Here is a 15,000-nt window from a genome sequence, read left to right as displayed (position 1 = left end):
TTCATAACCTCGTTTTCTCGAGTCTCACAGCAAGTCACGGATCCTTTTTTTCCTTCCAGTTCTCTTGGCCCCAAGTTGAACTTGAAAAATCGCACGCCGCACGGTGAGGCCATGGAAGAACGCGCAGCCAAAAACAACAATCGCTCGCTTTTTCATGGTCATGAAAAAGACTATTTTCGCGTTTGCCCTTGTCTACATTCAATATGATTTTCGTTCGCAGGAATGTAGGTATACCTCAACAAGAGCACAACAAGAGCTATCAGAATGAATGAGATTAACTTGCGCAACGAAAGGCTTAAGATGCACTGCTGTGCATTGGATGGAAGCTGCAATTAGAGGTACTAACTTTCTTACCTTTCTTCCAGCGTGAAAAGAAGTTAGGTAAAATTCCAAAACGGCTAATATTCGATCTTCCGCAGTGAGACCATCTGGAATTCTGAACAAAATAAACATGCTCAGATTTTACAGGTCAAGACATTCAACAAACCTGCACCCTTAATACTTTTTAAAGCTACGCTTTCGTTAACTTGCTAACAAAGCTTGCTTTTTTGCGCTTCTCAATCTCTTTTTCCCTTTCATTTTTTTTTTGTACAAAGAATTATGCGTCCAATGAAAATTTATGAACAAAAGAAATCGTTATAAACCGGATAATTTGGCTAGTATTGTGCGAATCAGCTAAGTCTCGTTGCGAGCAGATGTGTGTGAAATTCAAATCAGTCCCATGAAAAGTGGAGTTGTTTATTTTCACTATCTTTTAGAAAATTGTCGACCTAACGTTCCGGCAACCATAACACATTAACAGGGACAACAATGTTGTTTACCATTCACCAGCAGAAACTGGTTGGTAGTAGGTTTGTTCAAATGGTAACAAAGACTCCCAGATGGGAAATTCAGTTGGAATCGGCGTGTACCATCCACACAATTCATTTAAGTTTACCGAGAGAGTCTGGAGGGAGGCAAACTTACGGGGGAATGCAAATGGTAAACACGTTTTCCGTTTGAGAATTTCGGTTGGAAAGTTTGGACTACCTTTCAAGAAATCCACTTTCTTCGGAAATTTTCCGTATGGGAAGACCAAACTAGGCTTCCCATTTACAGTGCAATCGAACTTTTCGGATTTTTTTGGTAAACGGTAAACAACCCAAGACGCACTATAAAAGGCGCGGTACCTTAGGCAAATGCGGATGATTTGTCAATCAACTTTGGACGCGTAGCTCTGTGATCTTTTGTGCTATAAAAAGCCCCTAAAGGTAATTTGTCCGTAATGTGTTGCAATATGTTATGTTTCGTTCTTGTATCTTCTTTTTTTTTTCGCATTGGAAATATCTTTTAAGAGTTCCGCTTCTGTATTGCTTTTTGTTGAACGCCATCTTGGATTATCAGTCGTCCTTGAAAGAATTCGAACAAAAGCGGAGCGTGACTGTGAAGAAGTGCCTCTTCGTGTTTAAGCACGAGATGTTTTTTGAGCCAAGGACGGAAACCGGAAGTGAACATTACGCATGCCAGGAAAGTGGTCTCTTCCAGGTTTTCAAACTAATCGTCTATAACAGCGAAAAGAAACTTGGCAATACAAATGTGGAAGTGTCAAGACAAGTAAAAAGAAAACAGCTCACTTCCGGTCGCCTTCCGTAACAGCCGTTGCAAGAACGTTGTGACAGTGGACATTACTACTGTACTTCATCACACCAAAACTTTTATTTTACGACGTCAAAGTCAGGAATTGTTGTCACTTACCTCGCAAACAGATCCGGGTGAGCAAGGAAGTCCGCATACATCTCTAACAACGAACGCGGCTCAAGAATAAAAGTGGGTAAAACAACCTGACAAGATAAAAAGACAAACCAAAATAAAAAAAATAAAAAAGGGTAAGTCAGTTTCTTGAGGAGAGGGGAATATTAGTGTTCCTGGAGAAAAACCTAGCGGAGCAGAGCAGAGAACCAAGAGACGCCAACCTGCATGGGCCACATTGGTGGGAGGCGAGTGTTCTCAACACTGAGCCATACCTACTCCCAACGTAATCAACACGTTTCCCCTCAAATAAAGCACGTATCCATACAGTCACAATGTTGCAAATATTAAGAAATGTGCGTTTGTGCTGTGCCTGGTGGCCTTCGATGAAATACCACTGCGTCGTTGTGTCGCATCATCCTTGCAACAGTCGTTATACAATTATTGAACCTGACCGTTTCCGAATGGCTACAGCGTCACTTACTCAAAATTTAAAACTGCCGTGCGTATGCATCACTTCCAACGTCGCTTTTTCCACAGTATAACAAAAACATTCAGTTAACTATAAAAAACTGCAATATAATGTTTTTAAAAACATGCGTCTCCATGAGCTTCCACGAGGACACAAGCCTCCTCAAAGAAACTTCTGTTTTAAAAAAATCGCTTCTAATTCGAAAACACATTCAGGACTTCAGTTTTTTTTTTTTACTTTATGAAAACAATTACACCATTTTACACACATAAAAATCTACAAACACAATACTAAGTAAGTATCAACAAATTGTAAATATATCACATACAATTTGTGAAGAAACTTCAAGCAACAAAGGACCATAAACTTGGCAATTTTTAGCAAAAGCAAGAAAACACCATCCTTCACAAACTTGAGCTTAAACATTGGGCTCAGCAAGTGTTTTACAAACAAGATCTGAAATCCACGAAAAAATGAGGAAATTACCACTACCATTTCAAAATTACTTCTGCCTCGTTTTTAAAGCGAGACTGTCCAGGCTTCATTATGAAATTCGCAGTTGGACTCGTTTTGAAGCCAAGGTTGGAAAAAAAACCGTGGTTATGGCGTTGGCCAAATATGAATCTGTTCTCTTGCTAGATATGACTTCGTTGATCACGCGTTAAATTCAATCTCGCTTTGTTAATGGCACGCATTTGCAAAATCATAGTGACTAACAAAATTCCTTAAGGTGATTCCTCAGTATTGCATTGCGCATCCCTACTGCGCACGATTTTTGCGTCATTAGCGCGCGCAAATTAGCGCGTGCACGTACACAGCGAAAGAAATTTCCCTCAAGCTAAGCTCGATAGCGAAATAAATGCTCATTTTCTTTTAAACGAGCATGGTGACCTGTATTTTTTATTGCATAATAATAGTGTGCATATTGTGCCCCTTAATTTAAAAGAAAACTAAAAAAATTTATCGGAAGCAAAAAAAGATCTAGGCGAAAGCATGTTGGAACCCGTTACTCTGTGATGCAAATTATGACCGCAAAAATAACGACTCTACGAACGCTTTACGTCCACGTCGTTTCAAATAGTGTTATGTTTCCACAAATTTTATATAATGTTGTTCTATATGCTCGACATTTTCTACCTGTTAAGTTTTTTTCCGAGTATTACTTTTATAAACTACCTATCGAGCTACCGCAAAATGTAACGTGGACCGATGAATAATGCGCCTAAATAGCACGAGTACAAGCATAAATTGGGTAAGATTGGCCCATCATATCTCTTAAGCGAGAATGGTGACCTATCATTTTTATTGTTTTTTTCGAAACAGTGCTTGGTAGAGAACATTCAGGGAAAGTTTTAAAAAAATTCATCGGGAACTTTAATTTCTGAGGAATCACCTTAAATCGACATTATCGTTGAACTCAGGGACCCACCTTCCAAGCCAAAATAAGTCTGCTACTCTGTGAGCTCGTAGTAACAATAGTTAATTTAAGACGAAAAAAACACCTACACATACAGATACAAACACAGTTTTGAAAATACGCTTGTAATTTGTGTCCATGGAACTATAGCTGCATTGCAAGCCTACTTCCGAATGAGCCAAGCATCAACATCTTTCAATCAAACCAGTCACCTTAGTGAGGTCCATTCCCAGCTTAAGTTGAGACAAGAGGTGCAAAATAACACTCTTGTGTTCCTCCACTGATTGGTTCTCAGGCTCTCCTCCCACGCAGTAAGCTTTTTCGTCCGTTTCCTCGTCCCTGTCCCCTGTCAGAGCAAAATGACAATTATAAAAAAGGGCAACACTTGAGTTGCAGAGAAACCCTTTAACGGTAGTTGAAGTATTTATACGTTAAACTTGAATGGAAAGCTTTACATTCCAGCTAAGTTCACACGCATAACATTCCTGACAACACAATGGGATTATGTCAAAGGACCTCAAGCAGTTCGAGGTTGACAACGGGACAGCTTCATACTACGATCCTTGCCCATAAAAGGAATGGCTTGTCTCCACCGTGTAACGCAATCGCTGCTTCCAAGATGACTGACGAGTCGACATTGAGGCCGGAAAAGAATGCATGTTTTCTACACAAATTAGATATTCCCATTTTCACTCAATTTACTCGCCTTCAAATTTTTTTACATTTTGAATACTTAAAACTGAAAAAAAGCAATGCTGATCATTTGCCGAACCAAAGAAATATAAATTGCAAGTTAGGTATTAAAATAACTGGGCAAAGTATAATCAAAGTCGTAGTCAGAGTCAATGCAAGCTTGTAGTTTCCAAAAAGGATGAAATCTAGGCGTGCACTATAAAACTAGGCACACAAACGAAAACACAAAGTTACTTTTCAACAAACTTGATTAAGTGCACTCACCGATACTATGTTGCGTTTCCAATCGTTCTTTCTCGCAAAACGAAACCGTTGAATTCTCGGCTGTTCCCGCAGGTTTTTCATCCTTTCTTTGCAATTTAGGTGTTGTTATATTCTTGTTGGACCCGTGATGTCCACCTTCTCCAGTCGATCGATCACTTTGAGATTTAAAGCTTCAAATAGAAAGATAAATCTTAATTTAACACACATGACATTTTCTCGGGTATAGACACAATGAATGACACAGAAATGTCTGGGTTGGAGACTAAATTAGACTGTTTTTACATTGAGATGATCATTTACAAAGTTTTCATTGTTTCACAAGAAAGGAAATTTCATTACGCATTTTAAAACACGGCCGAGATTCTATAATTCATCGCTTTTACTTTCAAGGAAGTCTATACGATATTTATCAAACCTCGTAGTACTCAGTCGCGAAGCGACATTCCGATGCAGACTTTTAACGACAAATGATTTTTTGAAGGTCGGAGAGTTCATACTGTCTTCGCGGATCATGAATTTTGTTTACTTATTCATAACAAAGCTTTCTTCTTCCACCAAAACTTCGAGAATAAAATTCTGAAATTTCTTATCGTTTCTTTTCAATCATTAATGACCAACAAAACACTTTTGGTTGAAATCTTAATTAGGTGCGATATAGAAGATGGATTTTTAATCTCAAATTTCACCATGGTGTAAATTAAGATTTCAGAAACACTGGAAAAACGTTCTTGCAAAGATGCCAAACTCGACAGTTTTCGCCGAAAACTGAACCCCTCGAGTTTCTTGAAAAATATTTTCCACAATAAAAAGATAACACTGATCTTTCCTTATGCCATATCGCTTTAGTTTATTTGGTCTAAAAAATTATATCAATTATCACTTGAAAACGAGTTTCCACGATTGCTAGAAAAAAGGTTATTTGCTACTTTCATTTGAGTGGGAAGATGATTCCCTGAAATGTGGCCAATTGTTTTAATTAACGAGTACTCGTTTCGACTGTATGGTTAAGCTTTCAAACTTGCGCTTTATCAAGATGAGCCTTACTGCAAAACCAGGCTTCGCTGCGTGTACAGTAGACCACAAGAGTCTTCTCTTCTGGTTCAGGGCGCATGCCTGGGGGTTACGGATTCCATTGAGCTGGATTCCGGCTCTTAATCGTTAGAATCCGGTTCCCACTAATCGGATTGCATTGAATTGAGAATTCCAACATTACGGGTTACGACTGTTAAAGTCAATATTCAAAGTGCTGAATTTTCCAAAGTATGGTTTCCAACCACCTCGATTCCAGCATTGGTAACCCTGGGGCCGGTTCCTGAAAGGTGTAATAACTCTATTCCAGGGATAAATATGCCTTATTCCGGCACATATATTCCTGGAATAGAGTTATTACCCCTTTTCGGAACCGGTCCCTGGTAAATGTCTTTTTTCTCTTTTTTAACGAATTTGATTGTTCTAGTTTATACGGTGGAGTGATGATCACTTAAAACACTTCTACCATTTTTAAGGGTTCTACCAGGATCAGCATTTGCAACCACTGAATCTCTTAAGTTTCCGCAGCTTGAATAGGTAACTGTTTCTAGTTTACAAGCAGGTTTGACTGGAGATCTGATCATTCAACCAAGTTTTGAGACGAATCATAAAAACTGATCTACCGATGCAAACATGAACGGATTTTTTCCTAACGAAATAAATGGTTCAGATGCAACGTCAAATAATCATTTTGACTCAATTGTAAAAGTTATGATAAAAGTAAGAGTTCAGTTAAATTTATTTATTTATTTTGGCTGCCTGCCTTTACTCGGAGAATCTATTTTTAAAAATGTGTAAAATGATTAAGTTTTTAATTTCAATTTTTACTTTAAAATCTGGTTAGTCATTTACCTTAAAAACCGTCTTCGATTCATTGTGTAGCTGATGGTATCACTTTGAACTCTGCCAAACGATTAAAACTTAGCAGTAAGACATTTAGTCAATTATTTTATTTAAATGTTATTGGCCTTTTAACGTTTATTAAAGCACAACCAATCATAGCCTCCCACGCTGACGTTCTTAGGGCTTCGTCACGCGTTCCTCCCCGACTAACGTCTGCTGAAAGGAAAACCCACTCCTGTCGTGGATTACGGACCAATCAGAGGTCGTTTTCCAGTTTTGGGTAAACTGGTGTTTTGTATGACAATCTTTCGCAGAATGTGATTGGATATGCACAAAACATTTAGTCAACGTTAATAGTGGGCAAACAGCTGTTGAACGGAAGTGGTTTTTCGTTTCAACAGAAGTTAGTAGGGAATGAATCCGTGACGAAGCCCTACGAGCATCTGCGTGGCAGGCTAGACCAATCATTTCATTTATCTTCGCCCATTTATGTCCAGGATGGCACGCGCTTACAAATTTTGCGATTTCTTGTCTTCTTAGTGAAAATCGTCATTTTCGTGGTACAGTTGCAATTATTTGTAATTTTTCCTGGACATGTCTCTTCGTTTACAAAGCCCTTATTTAATCTGAGTCAAAGTTCTTTCCCCATGGAACTGAAATTTGCAAAGACAAAATGTGAGCCACATAAGCCAACTGTGGAAATTAATTCTTCAGTTATTAATTTTCGTTTGAAATGCGTTTATCTACTCGCTTCCACAAAGTAAAAAAATGCAAATACCAAGTTCAGTGGGAGAATCTATCACATTTGACTTTTTTACATTTTTCTAGCTGATTATTTTCTTAGTTATTCTTTATTTTATGTCGGGGGGTTCACAGGTCCTTTCATCGAGGATGTGCCGAAGAACCAGTTAACGTAAATGAGACCTTTATGATAAGAATGGGAATCGATAACCTATAGAGGAGCAAGATGGTTCTCTACCGAGGAAATGCGGCATTTCCTAAAGTTTTCGAAATTTTGGGAAGGTGCCCCATGTCTTACCATTTTTTTTAAACAGCCGTTTAATTTAACGTTTTATATTCTCCCTTTAGCGATACGTTTTGAAAATTTCAAGAAACCAAACTGTTTCAACAGATGTCGACTACGCTTTTAGGTCACTTAAATAAGCATGCATGCAACGATGTGATTCGTGCTTGACGTAAAGAATGATATCAATAATGATATGGCAAGCAATTCTCAGGCTGAATAGGCCGCTTTCAAATGTACTATTATATTCTCCAGTACGGACCTCGCGCTTTAACTGCGGAAAATATGTTGCCTTGAAATGATCAACGCAGTTAATATCAGCGCTACTTTAGCAGCTGCGAAATGAAAGCCTGAAAATTTCATGGCTTCAGGGTACGGGAATCGAACCCATCAGTGGCCTATGTCAGCATTACCGGTCACGTGCTCTTCCAGGTGAGACCACAATCCAACGGGTAGCTGGGGATAGTTTCTCGGTTACGGCCCGAAACTGAAGCCATTTAGAAAATTGCCATTCACTCGTTTTGAAGAAAAAAAGGTCTTTAAAGTTGTAATATAATATATAATAATCACTTTATTTAAGTCTCAAGGTTATTTAGCTGAGCACGAGCGCTCTATTAATTGGGGAGTAACGGGTTACCATGGCAACAAAAGAGCCATCTAAAAACAGGCTATTTCCGTCTTTAAACATGTATATCTCAAAGACGAAACTCGGTGACCCCCATTTTGTATTGCTGGAGAGTGATAAGTACGCAAATTTTTGAGTATTTGTTTTTGTTTTAGATATAAGCGCTTAAACACAAAATATAAGGTTTTTTTATATTGTTACTTTGTTGCCATGGTAATTTATTACGTCACATTAACATGTGCATCTTGGTGTTTCATATGATACCGTAACATTGCAAGGGAAACAGTGTTGTAGAGTTAATCTTTCTAATAATTTATCACATTCCCTCCAAATTGTTGAAACCGGTTTGAGCTACCTTAAGATTCCAGATATTTATTTTTCTCCGCTTGTGTTGTTTTTCGATTTTGAGCTCCATAAGGGTATATTTTGTTTAAAGATCCAATAAAACACCATTCGCGATACATCGGCTTCGCCGCCATTGCTTGTAATGTGTCCACCGGATAAAATCTACGCAATTCTACTACCCCTGAAACCTACAAAAGACACGCGCAGAAGACTCTAGGCACAAAGACAATACTTAGCAGGGGAGTGATAGGAAAGACTCTATTGCGCAACTTTTCCGATTTCCGACACAGCAAAAAAAAAAACAACAACAAAAACAAAAACAACGGAAAAATGGCAACCCAGTAATTATGCGTTTGTCTGGTTTAAGACAGGACGAACAGTACGAGACTCATTATCCGTCTGAAATGACCGAAACATACTCACGCATGAAGATGGGCACTAGACGCATTATCCGTTCAGGGGAACTTTCCACAAAATTTAGTCACCACTTGGAGACGCACTTTCCGCGATAATAGTTCATCTAGATGCAAAATTCGTCTGACTGAGCCCGTATTTCTAAAGTAACGTTTACGCAAAGTCGTCCCAGACGAATTACGCGTCTCTCCATCTAGTCTAAGAACATACAGCCATTCCCTCAAATGTAGACTACAAGCAGTCTCTTAGTCGAGCGGCAAGGAAAAGACAGGCACTGGAAAAAATGGCCGCACGAAATCGAAATCAAGCTCCTCCTCGAATCCAGATTTCGAGCGGCCATTTGTCTCGCGCCTGTCTTCTCCTCGCCGCTCGACTAACTAAGCGACGAAAGAAAGACTGCACGTTGTCTACTTAAAACGGAAGCGAAATTTGAGGCTGTGCCAAAAAAGTTATTAATCTTTTTCTTTGAATTTCAAAACTATTTTAACTGAACACTGAGTGCCCCAAGTTTTAAGCCTTGATTTCATAAAGACATCTGTTTATCTTAACTGGAATTTTGCTATATAATGGTCCGCCATTACTAACTTTAAAATCTTAAGAGAGTTGGATGGAGGAGAAAATGACGTCAAAGACTCACTTCTTCAGGAAGGCAATGCGTGTGTGCGCGGATGAATTAATATACAGCGCGGGAGTTTCAGGTTTTCAGACTTTACAACTCGTGTTTTGCATATATAATAAACTGCATTTACACGCCGAAATTTGAAGCTAGTAAGCAAATGATGTCACTTTTCCCCAGATCCGAATTGGTCAGTGTTGAACGTGAGTAATAGGCAGACTGTGAAATCCAAAACTTGCACTCAAAGTAAACAATCTTCGGATAAAAATCAAAACTCAAATTTTTTCCAATCAGGTGTTAAGGAAACATACTTTCAAACCTAGAGGAAAAAGGAAGTGATTGTTTTATCACAGTAGCACTTTAAAGTCGCAGCAACGATGATGTTGCACCAAACAAACGCGGGACTTTCATAATGGCTTTCTTTGGGTCTCGCGATAATAATTAAGGACGGTGCCACGCAACACAAAGATGTTCCTCCACAATGCATTACCATACAGAAAAGTACACATAACTTAGGGTTATTGGAATAGCATATTAAATTGGGAGTAGCTTAAAATATCCGAGGATAATAAGATCTCATGTTTTCAAACACTGGACACTCTTCACGTTTCCCGGGATATAACGATCAAATATCCTCGAACAACAAGACTTCAAAATTATTCAAAAATGACAAATGCTAACTCGATAGTCAAATCTGTTTTTAATTACAAAACTGTGGTAACAGAGCCACTTTCGACACCTGCAACCCTCCTCTATATTTACTAAAAAATAGCATAAAAAGGTAAGTTTGGATTATTTTGAACGTCTGTTGAACCAATTTCACGATCTTGCTACCCGATCTACGTTAAGTAAAAATTCATCAATGATAAGAACGTGTTGCTCTTTTAAGAATAGAAGATAACCTTGATTCCGTTATAAATATGCTATGTTTTAAGAAACCTCTCGTGACTTAAACAGTTGTAAAGATATTCAAACACGTGAGAGTATACGAGGTGTTTAAACCTCTTAACGCCAATGGGGTTTTAAGCCCATTTACACGGTCACAAAAATCTGTAACGGCACTCTTGTTAGCTAGCATTCGCACATTATTTCGGAAGGGCTTTAGCATAAGATTCTCCCTGTGCAAACTTGACCGAATGAGGGCTTTTTAGGCAAACGGGCCAGAACATCAAGGGGTGCCGAGAACATGCCTGGAACATTGCTCGAAAACCCAATCCGTGCTACCATGCTCCGAATTTGGAGTGCCGTGCTAATTTTTGTAGCTGTGCAAGAGGAGATTTTAATTTCGTTTCTTCTGGTAGGCTGTCTTGTTCAGTATTTATATCTGATAGATAATAGATCAATTTAGACTTAAGTGAGGTTAGTATTGACCTAAGAACCAGAATGGTTTCGTCCGAATGATTTGTTTCACTCAGTTTTTCTCACATTCGATCCGAAATTACGCCATCTAAATTCATTTGCTCCGTTCACAGAGATATTTTAAGCAACTTAATTTCTTCTTATCGTTTTGTTCTGTTTTTCCATGTTCTGGTAAAAAACACAAATATATTACACTGGAAAGCTCGACACGACGGTGTTCGCACACAACTGGAGCACAAAAAGTCGTACATCCTGAATATACGAGTTTACACGTGTCTTAGAGAAGCGTTGTATCAAAATATCTCGAATTATGCCAACCGAAATTCTCTCTCGCGAACTGTAATTAAATTCTGAAAGGTCCTTCCTAAATATAATCTCATGAACAATATTTCAAAAAATGAAGATATATATTAACTTGCAAAGGATAAATACCAAAATTCCAACAACTTCGTCTTCTTTTATATAAACTGTTCTATGTTTTTTCTTTCTTCAGCATATGTTAAACTAAGAAAATGTAATTGAGAAAAATCAATGGTACAAATACATTATGTGCGTACATTTGCTTATCGCGCACGTCCCTATGCACCCTGGCCTGCTTACACTACCTTGCTGTTTTTAGGCCAGTCTCGGACCAATTTGTAATGTATGTGACAGTAAGTATGGGTTATTGACCAAGCGTGAGGTCAAGATGACTGGATATTGGCCAAGTTCTTTTTTTGCGTGTTTATGGACCGAGACGAAGTCGAGATCCATAAACACGCAAAAAAAGAACGAGGCCAATATCCAGTCATCTTGACCGAACAATCTTGGTCAATAAAGGATTTATTATATGACTTAAAACACCAAAAAATGATCTTTGATCTTGCGGGACCAAGCGAGAAATCCCGAGCGGGCAGTATCGCTCCATCTTCCCGCTCGGGTAGCCAATCAGAGCGCGCGATTTGGTTCATCTTGCCCGCTCACGGAGCTAGTCATATAATAAAGTTAAATAAAGAGTGATTTAATCACTTAATTTAATGCTGGAAAAATCGTCGTTGTGAGTTGTGCCTAGTGATACCCATTTACGCTCTCTCTTGTAGTCTTTTGCCACAAGCAGCATGCTCTCCTCGACCACATTCGACTTTCGACACGATGCTATGAAAGCAGAAAAATATCATATCAGCGCTTGACTACTGATTGCGTGAGGAGCAAAACGCATGCACAATAACAACAGAAGGCACCGTCCTGAATAAGTCAAGTTGGCTCTAAAAATAGAGTTGCCCATGTTACTGTTTCTAGCCCATCGTTTCGTACTGACCTAATATCTGTCCCCACTGCATAAGTTCAAACAACCGAATTGGCAACTCAAACAAGATTTGCAAATTCAAAAGAGTTTAAAGCGTCGCTTCATTCGGTAAGCGCCTAATTTTTTCAAGAACAACCAAGCGTTTAACTCTAGTTCAGAGCATGGGTTTTTTGAGTTTAAAAATTTCCTTATCTGGATGTACCGTAGTTCGAGCAAATTAAAACAGTCACTTTAAAAAATCGGTCGTTTTGTTGGGACTTTCATCCCAGTTAAGAACAAAGCCGGGTTTGAACACATGAAAGGAAAATAAGCTCTGTTGCACGAGGGAGTTTAAACATGGCTCGTGCAACACGTGCATCGACGTTCCAACCAATGGTTGCGGTCGCATCAGGGAGTTAAGGGCCCACAGACGGATTTTTCACGCGTTGCTAAGGAAGTAAAATGTTACTTCCGCTAAATGACGTCATAATATCATGAGCTGACAAGAAAACCCACTCACAAGCAAAAGTCACCGCACGAACTGTTGTTTCCATCGAAGGTGTTTCCCCGCCCTTCCTCGCGCTCGTTCTCAGATCAACTGCGCATGCGTAAACGAACTGACTTCCGGTTTGAGAAAAAGCTAAATTTCCGGCGGTCTTTAAATTGAATAGACCAATTCGGCTAACTCAATGTTGTACCCAATTCAAATCCTCTGGGAATAAAACGTTTTGTTCCAAGAATTTCCTTATCATTTAAATGTGAATGCTTCATTGTCATGCAAATTCACCACACAAAGAATCTTAACCCCGAGAGATTTGAATTGGGTACAACATTGAGTTAGCCGAATTGGTCAATTATTTTTTTTTTTTACATGGCACGTTTCACCCCCAAATACAGAATATAGCTAAGCATTGATTTTTTCAAATCATCTTTTTTGAAAAAGTTATGGGTATTTCAGTATCGTTTATGTCTTTAAAAGGAACATTTTTCAAAATAAAAAGAAAACCAACTTGGCTGGATGCAAAAACGAATACAAATTATGAAACCATCGATTAAATACCCAAATTGCGTAGCACGGAGACAAATTTAGAGTTTTCATTTATTGGTCACGTGACCATGGGCGTGGCACGATGGCGTCATATTTAGGGTCATTGGCTTACAAAAGTTAGAAACTGACCAAAATAATGCCAATTCTCTCAAATTACTTAACCATTACATCCTTTGCAACGCACCCCAAAAAATACGTCAGTGGGCCCTTAACACTAGTGTTACATCATGTTCTATTGTTCAGTGTTCCCCTAGGGGTTCAAAATACCAGAGAGTTGACACTAGAATAGTGTCCACACTAATGTTACTACTGTGTTTCTCTCAGGTGTGACCGCGACCTTGGTTTCATGAGCCCTGTACAACACGAACGTGTTTGTGTCCCTTAAATAATGGTGATCCTCGTAATTTGAAGTAGGTACCCAAAACAACAATGAAAATTTTTGACCGCCTCCAAGCCATTTTTAAAATTTGTTTTATAAAAGAAAAAAGCAGTGTTGGAAGGTCTTACATCCCCGGGAGGGGAATCAACGGAAGATTTCATTGAAATATATGTTCAGCTGGAAGGTTGCCTACAAATTTCGAACGTTCGCCAAGCAATCTCCTTGACTTTTTATGGTTTTGCCAAAAACGGTTTTAAAGAAATCACCGCAAAGATTCGTAATCAGGAAAATAAGTCCCTTCCGTGTTTTGAAGAGTTATTTTGTAATTTTTGGCACTCAAAGAGACTGAGGTCATGCAGCATTTTCGGCGACAAATAATTCTCTGAGGAGTTCGTGGAATGTAACTAACAGTTATCCATTTCAGAAAGGAAGATTTTAATGCCAGAAATGTCCGGAAACATCAGTTTACGGCTACGAAAATCCAACAAATCAAAATCTTGTAGCTGGTATAAATGTCATTTTAAACAGTTTTCATCCACTTCAAGGATTTCAGAAATGTCCTTAGATTCGCTAGATTTTCGTCGTGCAAACAGACGCAAAGGCTGAAGGCACAATGGATTAAAGAATCGATATTAAACGGCAGTTTCAAAGCTTACGCCTCTTCGAAATAGACCTTTGTGCTCCCATCTCCCATCTGCAAAATATGGCCGAATTATCCAATAAATGGATAAGCACGGACGGCTTTAAATTAAGGATACAGAATGAACGATTCACTGTTGCATCTTCAAGTTGTCGTCAAAACCTGGAATTTGATTTCTTCGAGTTGCCTTGCGGAGCACAACAAAGAAATGTACGATAAATGCGTGCCCATGTGCAATGCAATTATTCTTCATCTAGGAACCGATAATATACTTGTTCTGATGTTGCCGAAGCCGAAGAGGTTTTTTAAACTACCCATTAATAAGTATGCTGCGGTAACCTTTATTTTGAGTCGATTTACAGCTTCCTCAAAGTTTCACTCGATGACGATAAATGTGAACCGATAATTAGCGGTCGTGGGTGAGCTATCGGCAAGCGCTGTTTGCTAGTGTAACGGTTTTCAATCTATATATTCGTTCGAGATGATATTAGTAAATGCAAAGTACTCCCGTAAAACATAATGAAAAATATGTAAACAGAAACAACCAGATAACAAACGTAAACAACCTGCTTCTGTTTTAGGAATATATATTACAGTTTGGTTATATGCCACAGCTAGAGCAGAAATTGATTATTGAACGACTCACAGCATTCGCACACCTTTGATCAAGAATAGCAGAGAATACTTACTCCGGATTTCCGTCATCGGGCTGCCAATCTTGACCTATAAAGCAATTAGAGTCTTAATTCATTTATGATGCCGAGCTAAGTTTGTTATTCATCTCGGTAGAAAGTTACGTAAATCCAAAAGTGGGCCTCTGAGGTAACGATTTAAAAACGC

The 15,000-nt window shown here is 38.7% G+C and overlaps 1 protein-coding gene across 2 annotated transcripts in view; it reads right to left on the bottom strand.

Moving 5' to 3' along the window:
* LOC138018583 (oxysterol-binding protein-related protein 11-like) overlaps positions 1-15,000 on the bottom strand; it is a 39,533-nt gene that overhangs the window by 9,358 nt on the left and 15,175 nt on the right. Inside the window, exons 12-17 of one of the 2 annotated variants that reach the window (XM_068865272.1) lie at positions 14,850-14,883; positions 6,456-6,506; positions 4,575-4,744; positions 3,830-3,963; positions 1,735-1,820; positions 355-436 (exon numbers count right to left, since the gene is read on the bottom strand). In XM_068865272.1, coding sequence (XP_068721373.1) covers positions 355-436; positions 1,735-1,820; positions 3,830-3,963; positions 4,575-4,744; positions 6,456-6,506; positions 14,850-14,883 — 557 coding nt within the window. The remainder of the gene's footprint in view (positions 1-354; positions 437-1,734; positions 1,821-3,829; positions 3,964-4,574; positions 4,745-6,455; positions 6,507-14,849; positions 14,884-15,000) is intronic. The other variant, XM_068865274.1, reaches the window with a different exon arrangement.

This window comes from Montipora capricornis, chromosome 10 (assembly GCF_036669925.1).
Source record: "Montipora capricornis isolate CH-2021 chromosome 10, ASM3666992v2, whole genome shotgun sequence".
NCBI classification, from domain to species: Eukaryota; Metazoa; Cnidaria; class Anthozoa; order Scleractinia; family Acroporidae; genus Montipora; species Montipora capricornis.
This window is presented reverse-complemented; position numbering and strand designations above follow the sequence as displayed.